Raw genomic sequence first — 12,465 nt, forward strand, 5'->3', positions numbered from 1 at the left:
ATAAACATGTTTTATAGTCTCAGTTCTTCTCAACACATAATATGTGGTATTTTATTTCCTCAAGTACTGCTAGCTGCAAAGCTGTTAAAATGAATTTCAATTTAGGAAGGCATAATCAGGTCATAGAAATTGTTCGTCTTCCTAGGTTGGACACTGGTCTAGAAGGACATGTCATCATCACACTATGCATTATTTAAGTGTGTTTCAGATGGGCTGAACTTAGCTATAAACTTCCAAATACAGTTTAAGTATACAGTGTTAAAACTAGCAAATTAAATTCAGTAAAATACTCTGAGTTTGTAGTATCATGGTCAAAAAAGTCACCAAAAATCTTCCTGTTCCCTGGTTTTGCTTTTCCACCGGGATTTTTGACAGGTTATAAAAAACCCTCAACAGTCCAAAACTAAAAACAAACAAACAAACCACCAATAAAAACAAATAAACAGCCAAACAAAAATCCCCTAACAACACCACCACCAACAACAACAGGAACTGCAGCACCACCTCCAAACCAAACAAACAAAAACCAATGCCCTCAATGGAAATACATTTGCTACAGTTCCAGAACATGGATGCTAGTTGTTCATATGTCAAGATGTCTCCTTTTAGTTTCCCCTAGATAAAAGGAGAAAGGGAGCCATCACCTGTAATTTTGGATAGTCCTCACAGTCTGACAGACTATGCAATGCAAAGGTTAATTGTGCATCACTCTTCTATTGACTATAAAGTGGCTTTTGCTTACTAGTAATTTTTCTTTATACAATCAAACTAACAGTGATACCCAAATAAAAATGAATTGTAAACAACTATTCATATGCCTTCTCAAAAGATCATAAAAACTAGTGAAAGTTTTTAATCAGAATTATTTCTAACTAGAATAAAATTCAGAGTAATATTGGTACATCTATTTTTAGAGTTCTGTGTGGCTTTGACCTTATCTCTTCCTTCATGAACTTCAATATTTTATGCTGAGTGGGTTCTGGGTTTCTCGTTGGTTTTTCTTGTCTGTGACATTTTAATGATTGTTTTCAATTTTTGATGTTCTTTTCAGTGTTTGTGTCCTGAGGATATTCTATCGGTTCATGGGATTTGGTTTTTGACTGCGAGTCCTTGGGATAATGACAGCACTATATGCTGGTTTTGAATGTGATAGGGTTAGTTTTTTCACACTGTCAGGTATGGTGCTGTGTTTTGGATTTGTGCTGAACACAGGGTTGATAACACAGAGACGTTTTTGTCATTACTGAGCAGGGCTTACACAGAGCCAAAGCCTTTTCTGCTTTTTGTACTGCCAAGCTGGTGAGGAAGCTGGGAGTACGTGAGAGGCTGGGGAGAAACCCAAAGTGGCCAAAGAGATATTCCAGACCATTGGACATCCTTCTCAGTATTCCAAGCTGCATGCAAGAAGGAGAAGGAGGGGACATTTGGAGTGATGGCATTTGTCCTCCCAAGTCACTGTGAGGCGTGAGGAGCCCTGCTGTCCTGGAGATGCAAAACACCTGCCTACCCTTGGGAAATGGTGAATGAGTTCTTTGGGGTTTTTGGCTTGTGTGTGCAGCTTCTGCATTCCCTATGCAACTGAATTATTCTCCACTTGTGAGTTTGCCAGCTATTACCTTTCCAGTTCTCTGCCCAGTCCATCCTGCTGGTGGGTCATTGAGTGAGAATGATTGTGTGTGGTGCTTGGTTGCTGACTGGGGTTAAACCACAGCACACAGTCACAAGAGAGTCCTCATCTACACAAATGAATCTATTGGTCCAGAGACTTGGAAATGCAGAGAAGCTGTGAAGCTGATCTAGAAGTGTAACATTCAGCACACATAACCAGAGCAGGTACCTGCCAATGACAGGTAAGGATTTCTCTGAAATTCCATTTTTCTGTTCAAAACCTTCAGTTGTCTCAGTTGGAAAGCGAACATTTGAATACACAAAAGATGAAATCTAAACCTTTGCTGAGTGAAAGGTTGCATCAGTGTGTACTGACGTATAATCACTGAACCATAGAATCACAGGAGCATAGGATGATTTGGTTTGGAAGGGACCTTAAAGATCATCTCCCGCACTAGACCAGGTTGCTCAGAGCCCCATCCAACCTGGCGCTGAACATCTCAGGGATGGGGCATCCACAGCTTCTCTGGGAAACCTGTTCCAGTGCCTCACCACCCTCACAGTAAAGAATTTCTTTCCAAAATCTAATTTAACTCTCGTAGTTTAAAATCCGTTCCCCTTTTTCTACCACAATCTGCCCCACTATAATGCTGCACTTCATAGATGTCAGAAATCTCTACCTGAAACGCCATCAAGATTATATTTTCTCCCCCACAATTTCACAAAACATTATAAGGAAGATTTTTTTGCATTTTCCTTTCACTTTTTATGCTTTTTTTCTCAATGAAAAAATTTTTCATTCCTTTTTTTTGACATGAAATTTCTGTGTAAAAAAAACTCCCAGTGTTATTTGTTTATAAAAATAGCTGAATTTACAGCTTTAACCTTGAGGAATGAAGACAATTAGAGGATATTGAGATTTCTAAGGATGCCTTCCCATTTTTATGTTCTATCATTGAGTGTTAATTATTGAATTTGGCTTGAAAATTATTGGAATGAAATGTCATGTTGCTGAAAACTAAGAGTGTCACAGATATGATCTTTAAATTTATTTTTATTAGAACTCACTGTACTGTGTATATAGAAAACTAATGTATACTTCCCCCTTCTGGATGTTGTATATGTTGGATAACCATGCAAATTATTTCAACAAAAATAATTTTCTATATAAGGAAATGGATGCTCCTAAAGGCAGAGTACTGTATTCCTGTCATTGGTCTGGAATTTAAATCCTCTTTTCTCTCATAAAAGGATGTAAAAATCTGAGCAGATATATCTGTATGACTTAAGCATATGTTCTGAAAACAAAAAATATTAAATTTTCTCTTTTTTTTCTAATATATCTTTTTAGATTTTGCCATCAGAATGAATGTATGTTTTTTACTATCATTCAGGGTTTTTTTTTTTTTTTTCCTGTATTCTAATTGTATTTGAGTTTTGGTGGGGTTTTTTTTTTGGTTTGTTTTGTTTTGTTATGTTGGGTTTTTTTTGTTCAACACATTTTTTTCCTTCAGCCAGACAAGTCTATCTGGTCTGTGTCAAACTTATGTTTCACTTGGGAAGGTCTTCATCAGTTCCTTCCACTAAATGAAAATCTACAGGGGCAATGTGTTGACAGCCTGAGTAACAGCTCAGACGCTTCCATTCACAAAATAAATTCTCTATGTGTTGAAGGACACTAGCAAACTTTCTTTTCCAAAATTGTGCCTGTTACATGATCAAGGTATTCCCAATAATAAAAAAACTGTGCCATGATTAGGACTTTGCTAATAATGATCATGATTATCGCCATAAATAATTTTTTACTCATCTTTAATCAGCTAACAATCCTGAAATTTTGCTTTGTCACATGAAGGGTGGTTTTTCAAGTTGCTGAGATGACTAGATCATTTATATGCTAGATATTAACAAGGAGTAATAAATATGCCAATACTGAATTCTCTGTTATTGGAAGTTAAGCACCTTTAGAAAGCATTTGAGACACAGCCACTCTTGCTCCCATACTGGGACAGGAGAAAAATGGTGTGAATTATTTATAAGATTAACAGACTTGACAAGGAGTCAGAGATCTGAAGACCATCTGAAACAGTGTCAGGAAGCAGTTGTGATGGAGTTCAGCTTTAACAGCTGCAGTATCAAGCATAAACCCACTCTTCTACTCTCACCAGTGCAGATTGTTCATCAAGGAAGAAAAGGAGGCAACATTCTGAGCACATGCTGTCTTACCTACACTGAAACTTGGAGTTTCCTGTGCTGCATGCCCTTTCTTCCTTAGTATCTTTGTCATCAAGGGAAAAAAAAAACAACCCACTTTAGAAATCTTTGTTTAGCATCTAATTCCAAACTGGGTATGTAATTCCAGAAAACCTTACAGCCAGAGGATCACTGCTCAGCCCAATCTCTTAACCTGGATGTAACCTCACCAAGTGTTCAACAGAGTTCTAAATTTTTGTTCCAAATTCTGCCAAAAGGAACCTCACAAAAGGAAAGGAATTTCAGCCTTCAAACCCTAAATATTTTGCCTTTAATTATTTCTGTAGGTATTTCACAGTATTAGGAGATTTCTCAGTATTTGACATTCTTATTTTCCAAAATCCCAGATTAGTCCTGTTCTTCATTAACTTTCTTCTGATTTATAGCATCCTCTTTTCCTAGGCACTTGGTAATTCAGAATAATGGGTTTAGATCATGATCCCCTACTTCTTTATTGTCGTCAATACTGAAAAGTTAATTTCAAATGAAAGAAGTATGCAACCTTATTGTAATATAGAAATACTTGATATTCACTGTTGAAAGTTACACAGCTGTATTTCTCATGGTGGCAGGTAAATTAGAAAACCTGTAAGACAAAAATGTTCTACCAAAACCAAAAAAAACCCACACACTTTCATGTGTATATCTAGATACAGTAAGATAATTAATGAGTCAAAAGTAAAGATCATGTTTGATTATATGAACTATTGTTTACTTTTGAATTATAAATCAGGGCAGAATAGCTTCATATCAGAAATCCATCATGCCTTCTGGGAAATAAGGTGCTCCTCAGCAAGATGAAGTGCACAGGGACCTTTATTATCATGTTTTGTGTTACCAGGGGACAGTAAGGTCACCATGTCTTGTGTAACATTTCTGTAAGTGCCTGGATTTTGGAAAGCATATTGTGGGTTACTTTCTTGTTGCCATTTTACCTTTGCAATCAGTTTGGGATTTTTTCCTTCTCTTGGAATTAAATACACCATGACACTGACTGGTGATGCCATGAAGAGCTGTGAATCAGTATGTATCAATCTTTCCAAATGTACTGTAATTCTCAGGAAAATCTCTGATTGGTTCACACTTTATTCTGCAGGGTTCTTTATGTAACCATTTTTCTGTGCTATTTTACACAGTTTGTTCTACAAATTTTGTGTAACAACGTTATTACCTTTCAGAAGGTCAAGTGATAAGTGGATAGCAAAGGGATCTGCCTCATATGCAATCTGAAAAAGTTATTAGCAAGTAGTTTCACTCCAGTGTAAAGTGCAATTTGAGTTTTAGGACATGTCTATAAGAGACAATCTAGCCCTGGTAATCTAAATACAAAGTCATGGCCTAGAAATGGAATTTTTTTATATACATCAACTTTTATATAAGAAAAAAAATAATTTAAACTAATTTTTCACTGTTGCTTTCAGATAGTTTCCATCCTCCTTCTGATCTTAAGGTCTATGCATCGTGTCTAAAATACTCTTATACAACAACTCATTTCATGTAAAGGAATAATGCTTTGCATGAGGACACTAAGTTATTTTGACTGCGTGCTTTAACATTAGCTTTTACCTTTTTTATCCTGTCACTAAAAATCACTTTCAAAAATGCTTTTTAAGCAAAAAATATTAGTGATCCTTGAACAAGTTCTCCAAAGTTCATTTAGTATCCTTCATCACAAGTTACTGAAATAATTGGATATTTGGATTTTTAGCTAACAGAAAAATGAAATTAGTATTTCAGCTGCTGTCCAAGAGAAGAGCCTGGTATAGCTAACCCAAACCCCCAAAATAATTCTGCTCTTCACTGAGGTTTTTCTATTAGGAAAAGCCCTCCTGAATTATATTCTTTACCTCAGCAAGAACAATTTTGTAAGCAGAAGCAGCAAAATGTGCAGGAGAAATAACAAGATAGTCTGTGTTTTCTCCTGCAGGCTTGGAGTTACTTAGAGCACCAGTGCTCCTATGAAGAAGAAATCTCTCTGAAATATGGAAATGAATTTTCAGTAGGGGATTTTACCAGTGTTAACTTTGGAGCTGCATCTGGAGCTGAAGTAACCAGGAAAACTGTGAAATACGAAACAGGTCACTGTAACCAGGACCTTCCTAGGTTGACCTCTTTAGGTGTTTTTTTGAACACAAAAAAAAAGAAGTATGATAAATCCATGGTTGTGATGCTCTATTCTTACGGCTGCAGAAATTTAACATTCAAAACAGGAAAGTCTCTGCTTAAAGACAGTGATCACCGCCTAATAAAGGGCACAGTGGAAAAGCTGAGGGATCTTTTCCTTAAAGAAATAGTAGCATATTGCTTCAATCTGTAGAACTACCAGCTTCACCATCCATTTTCGATGGAATTACTTCCTGTTGAGTGAAATCATGATCATATTCTTTTTCTCCAATGGTGATGGTGGGTAGGACTCCATCATGCAAACAGGGGAAATGTTAATTTTCTACTAACCCTGGAAGAACAGGAAGTTGAAAGTCAGCCAGAGATGAAAATATATTCTCAGTATTTTCCTAGCGAACATTTAGAGAAGTGTTGTCTTACTCCAAAAGGGAAAGGTGTCTAAAACAGGCCATGTTTTTTTGTAGCTCTACAATGATCAGCAAGGAATATAAAATCATGCAACAAAGGTGTCATTCCCACCCACAACTGGGTAGAAAAAAGCTGCTATTGAGAATAGTTTCCTTTCCCCCCCTGTATTCCAGGAAGTGGTATCATTCAATTATGTTTTATTAACATATAGATATTATATTAGGGAATATTTAGGGACAGAAAATTGGTAATAAACATTTATACATTAAAGCTGAGCAGAATAAAATTACTCTTTTATGCACTACTTTTAACAAAGCCTAGTGACCACACAGAAAAGAAATTGTACTAATAGAATTTTTTAAAAAATACTACTTTGTTGTTATAGACTAGATAGGAAATCTGAGCCAAATTAAATCTGTGGACCATTTCCTAGATATTATGGAGCCACAAGATTCTGGCCTAATTGCACAGAGTTAGTCAGTATTAGGCTGGCAACTGTGTTTCAAGAGAGCAGTGATATTTAAATTAAGTAGATTTTCAAGGTGACAGAAACAGTTAAGCAAATAAATTACATATATGATTGCCAGCAAGGGGAAAGAATTTTCTTTCCAATGTCACAACCAATATTTCCTAATAGAAATAATAATAATAATAATAAAACCACAAAAAAAAACCCTCCAAAAACAACAACAAAGTGATTTTCTGGGAAAGATACATTCCTGATAAACTTACCAAGAAAGCATTCCAGTTGTTGTGCTAGTTTGAGGTAACATGATGACAGTTTATTTTCATAAATACAATGTACAGCGTCATGAGACTGTGGAGATACATCTTTCAAATCTGAGAAGTGCATGTCACAGCCACACCAAACAGTAATTATAAAACACAGATATACTGAAAACAATAAAATGATGCAAAATTTATAGTCTTCAATGGTCATTTAAAGTAACAATATCCAAAAGTTCACAAATTCAAAGTAACCCTTTGATCCTAGTGTTAACTTGAAATAAATATATTATAGTATTGTAATGTATTGGATTCTTGTCTATCACTTATCACAGATTATGACATAATTACATGTGGCACTAGTCTATGAAATAAGTAATGGAGTTCAATATTTTAACTATTCAGTAACTACAATCACTAACATCAGGAATAATTATGTCCTGAAATTATTTTAATCCCCTTCTGTGTATGTTAGCACATATAAGTACACTTCTCTATTTGAGTTAAATTATCTAGTAAAATTACTGGCAATATTCACTTTTTTATTATCATGCTCCTCTTCGAAAACCTTATGCAAAATCCTTTGAAACAGCTTCTATAAAATTTGGAGCAGACATGAGTATTGTAAATGTGCAAACGATGGCAAAGAGGGTAAATGCAACCAGACATAACCTGTCTATGACAGCAGCTGCAAACTTCCACTCACTGCAGACCTCTTCACCCTCGTCTTGCTTCCTGAACCGCATGGCTATGAACTGGACTTCCTCCAGGATTTTCACCATCACTGGAAGGGTGTCCATTAAAGCTTTCTTTTGCACAAGCTCGATATCTTCTGCCAAGGGGCGGGTCCCCTTCCCTGCCTTGCTGCCCAGGTCGTTCTGGGGCGGGCAGCACGGGCTCTCCACGGCGTGGTAGCTGTAGATGGAGTTGCCATTGCTGGGCTGGTGCCCGGGCAGGACGTTCACTTCCAGGCTGTTCATGCTCAGCTGCTGCTTGGAGTAGCTGTACTTGCAAGAGAGGGGCTTTATGTTCTCCCCAGGTTTTTTCATTCGTAAAAACCAAGCGCACCAATTCAGCAGGACGACACGAACCTGGAAGAGAGTTACCGTGGCAGAAATGCAGGACGCTCGTCAGCATTTTAAAAGTTTTTGTGGTTATTATAGTCAGTCTGCTCAGTTTCTTAGAAATATTGATGGACCTCTGTTTCTCCAGCTATCTGCTTTCAAAATGTTTCTTTGATGGCCTTACTTTTTACCAAGAATAGCCCCTTTTGGATCTCCCTTGAACATAGGGGTGTTCAATGCTCACTTGAGATGTAAAGAGATGTAAAATCTTACTTTACAAAATGGTCCTTGGAGACCCAGTTTTATCAAACACTTTGAGTTCTCTGCAATTGAGCAGATAGCATAAAATTGGCTGTACAGTTTTGAAACATTTCCCAGATTTTAAGGGAAGACATACAGTTAAATATTTGGGGGGGGGGCAATGTGTACATTTTGCTGAAAAAAATCCCTCTACAATATATTCTCTTACATTTCCCATCCCTATTGCTATTGTTTACATCTAAATAAAAGACCTTGGTTGGATTTTCATGGCTTTTTTTTTTTTTGAAAGTTATTTTATACTCTTATGAGGAGTTCAACCATGTAATACAGCAGGCTTCTTTTTCAAAAGAGTAAATCACTTACATTTAGCAGCTCAGAATCTAAGTGCCACTGTTAACTGCTGTCATTTCCCTGTGTGCTGGTGCATCACGAGATGCTCTAATGTGCACACAGCAGATTGTGCCTCATATGTTTCTTGTCAAGGTCATTAAGTGAGCTAACTCCTGAAAGTGCTTCCAGAAATTTTTTTTCCAGTGAACTGACCCTCAGATGTTTGGTTGGAGTCTGCGCCTGAGCCAGCTAGAATTCCTACTGGTAGCATTGTTAACTGTGAAAGGCAGGAAAAATCTGTGATTCAGTAAGGTCTTGTGCGAAGACCAGAAAACTAAATTTGCAAAACCTTGTAATTATAAGATCCTCCAGGTGTTATGCATACAAAAATGGCATTTACAATGTGCTTGAGAGGGACCCTCCATGCAGATAGGCCTCTTTGATGTCTGCAAGCCAAATAAATTTGGCTGCAAGCCCAATAATCTGACATTAAGGACAGAACAGATGTGGCCCCTGGTTTTCCTTTTGAGCCTTTACTCACAAGGATTCCCTGTGTAAACCTGCTCCTGTTACTTTGGTTGTGTTTGACTTGGGACCACACTTTGCCTCCAAAGCTGTTTTAGATGCAGGAAAAGTTGACTCCTGTGTTTGCACAGTACAGATACAGGAATGGGGAAATTACAGCTAGCACTTGGAGTTACTACTGTAATGACAAGCATCATTTCAGAAAGGAGGAAGCCTTAGTAATCACAGATAGGAATATTATTGTTGTTGTTGTTATTATTATTATTATTATTATTATTATTAATAATAATAATAATAATAATAATAATAATAATAATAGCCAAAACCAATGACCAGTGAAAAGCAGTTACACAATTTTTTAATTCTGCAATGTGAGCTCTTCTGTGTCACAATCCTGTACCATTTTCTGTGAGCCACTTTGCTTCTCTCCCACTAGGGATTTTTTTGTTCTTCATTATTGTCGTTGTTTTGGCTGGAATGGAGTTAATTTTTTTCCTAGTAGCTGGTACAGCGTGGTGTTTTAGATTCAGTATGAGAATAATGTTGATAAAATACTGATGTTTTTGTCGTTGGAAAAATAGTTCTTAGCCTGAATTAATGACTTTTCAGTTTCCTGTGCTCTGCCAGTGAGTAGGTGCACACAATGCCATGAGGAAGCATGGCCAGGACAGCTGACCTGAACTAGCCAAAGGGATCTTCCAAAAGTATATAAAGCATGGGAGTTGGTTGGAGGCTGTCAATTGCTTCTCAAAAACAGGCTGTGCATCAGTCAGCAGGTGGTGAGCAATTGCATTGTGCATCACTTGTTTCTCTTGCATTTTATTACTCTCTCTCATCCTTGCTGCTATTATTTTTTTATTATTGTTATTCATTACTATAATTAATATTATTCATATTATTACATTGTATTCTGTTTCAATTACACAGCTGTTCTTCTCTCAACCCACAAAGTGCTTGAGTTTTTATCTTTTTCTCACCACCACTAGGGAAGGGAGCTAGGATGCGAGCAAGTGGCTGTCTGGTACTTAGGTGCCAGATAGATTTAAACTATGAAGTTCCTGAAAGACTCTTTTCCATTATTCATATTATTTTGCTTTAAATATTTCATTATTTCCCCCATAATCCCCACAAACAAATAGTTACCCATGGCGTTGCAGCCTAAAAAACTGATTCTGCCTTTAATTGAACTTACTTAATTATAATGTGCTCAGACTGCTCATGGAAACAAAATGGGACAACATGGAACAAAATAAAGGTCTTAATTGCTAGCAATGTGTCAACAGTGTCAGTTGCAAAGGGGAGAGAGAAGTTAATTCTCTAGGACTGTGAAATTACAAAACACTTAGTCAGACAAACTACCTTATTAGAAAATGTTAATATGTCTGCCTCAACTCTGAAAGGAGATGTGAGGAGAAAAAGCACTTTTACATAGCAATGCTGCTTTTTCCTTCAAGACAGAGTTTTTTTTCCTTAGGGAAATTACATTTATAACTACAGTCAAACCCTTTTCCCATAGAAAAATAAATATCCAGAAGAGAGTAACACAGCTTTTAATTAGTTTGGATTTCAAATGCCCTATTTCCTTGAAAAGACAGACTCAGACATCAATCTGTTCTTGTCATACCAATTAATTCAAGAGACAGCTGCACCATACAGGTTTTTGGATAACAGCTGAGTGTGATAATATGAATCTGTACTCTCAACTGCATTGTCATACATGGATTTCTATGAAGGAAGTACACAGGTACAGCTGTCTTCAGAGGTCAACAACCCTTCTGCGAGCCTATCCTAGCTATAATACAACTGTACTGCTAGCTTCCATCGCAGCCACCAGCCTGGCCTAGTCCAGAGCAGTCTTCAATTAAAGCTCTCTTGATAAGGGGCATCTGCACCTGAGCAGAACTGTGCATGTCCAGGTCTTAAGTATATCAAAAGAAAATCCTGAAACATAACAAACCTGCCTTAGGCACAACAAAGTGTCAAAATTCTCTTGCTTTTTCCCACAAATCCCCTTCTTCCCTCAGTGCTTGGTCTCTCCATATCTCTTCCCCATGAAACAGTCTTGGCTGTCAGCAGAGAAAGGTCAGCTGAGCTGTAGTCCATACCTGATGTTATCCACTCCCAAACACCTCCTTGGCTGGGCCTTCTTTAGTGTTTTTTTCCATGCTAGCTCAGCAGACATTATCAAAAGTGTCCATAAGCCAGCAGCTTTCATTTCTCAACTGAGTGGCCAACAAATGCCCTGACTGAAAACCTTGGATTTAAATTCCTCTCTTGGAAGAAGCTGGTTTGTAAGTCATCAAAGATTAATAGAAAGGAAGGCACAATTCTAAGCAGTGGAATAAGGAAAGTGAATACCTACAGAGAGGATAAACACTAACAGGCCCTCTCCTCCCTCTTCTGTTGCAAAGTGCAAGGACAGATCCCTTGAGAGACAGGCAGGGAAAATAAACTGCTCTACAGTAAATGGTTTAGAAAGCAGCTGTGTTTAGGAAATGCATCCAGTCAAATCTTCTGGGTCTGCAGAAGCTCCCACACATGCCCAATTGTCCAATGCCTCTCCCTGCAACTGACTCCAGCAGGCAAATCCATTTAAGCAGGAGGTGAGAACAATCCTGTAACAATATCCAGTTAATCAGGGCTAGAGTTTGCAATAAACTGAGGCCTGGCATGAAGAGAACATTGTGGGAAGCAAGTAAATGGTAAGGGCAGCAGCTGGTACTGGAAATGCAGAAAAATGTAATGCAAAAAAATTTCTTCTTTCTTAAATTACTTCTTCACTTCAGATATATATATATATATACATATATATATATATATATATATATATATATATTTTTTTTTTAGTGAGCAAAGGTCATTCAAGGTGTCTCTGTGAATTCTAACAACTGAGCCTTGGCCATGGCTTGTAGGGTAAAGTGCCTACTTTTGTGGTGTCAGCCTCTTCGCTACACACTTGGCATTCACTCTTTTCCTCCTGAGATCCCTCAGCCCTGTCAGCTTGTCCAGTCTATACCTTTCACAGTCTATCATCTGCACTTCCCAGTAATGCTTTCCACAGTTTTTGCTTCCTGATGGCATGTTTTGTAATGTATGCCAGTTCAGCTGTCAGGCCACTCAACAAGCTTTCTCCTGAATGAGAATTTGCCGCACTTTGTGTTTCCAG

General features: G+C 37.4%; 1 protein-coding gene across 1 annotated transcript in view; it reads right to left on the reverse strand.

Annotated features, from left to right (window-relative positions):
* Window positions 1-4,553: 4,553 nt before the first annotated feature.
* The window catches only part of LOC100221863 (neuronal acetylcholine receptor subunit alpha-7-like), a 59,282-nt gene continuing 51,370 nt past the window's right edge, over window positions 4,554-12,465 (reverse strand). Inside the window, exon 10 of the mRNA XM_002187662.6 lies at window positions 4,554-8,210. Within this exon, the coding sequence (XP_002187698.3) occupies window positions 7,689-8,210 (522 nt within the window). The 3' untranslated portion in view covers window positions 4,554-7,688. The remainder of the gene's footprint in view (window positions 8,211-12,465) is intronic.

The sequence above is a fragment of the Taeniopygia guttata genome, chromosome Z (assembly GCF_048771995.1).
Source record: "Taeniopygia guttata chromosome Z, bTaeGut7.mat, whole genome shotgun sequence".
Lineage (NCBI taxonomy): Eukaryota > Metazoa > Chordata > Aves > Passeriformes > Estrildidae > Taeniopygia > Taeniopygia guttata.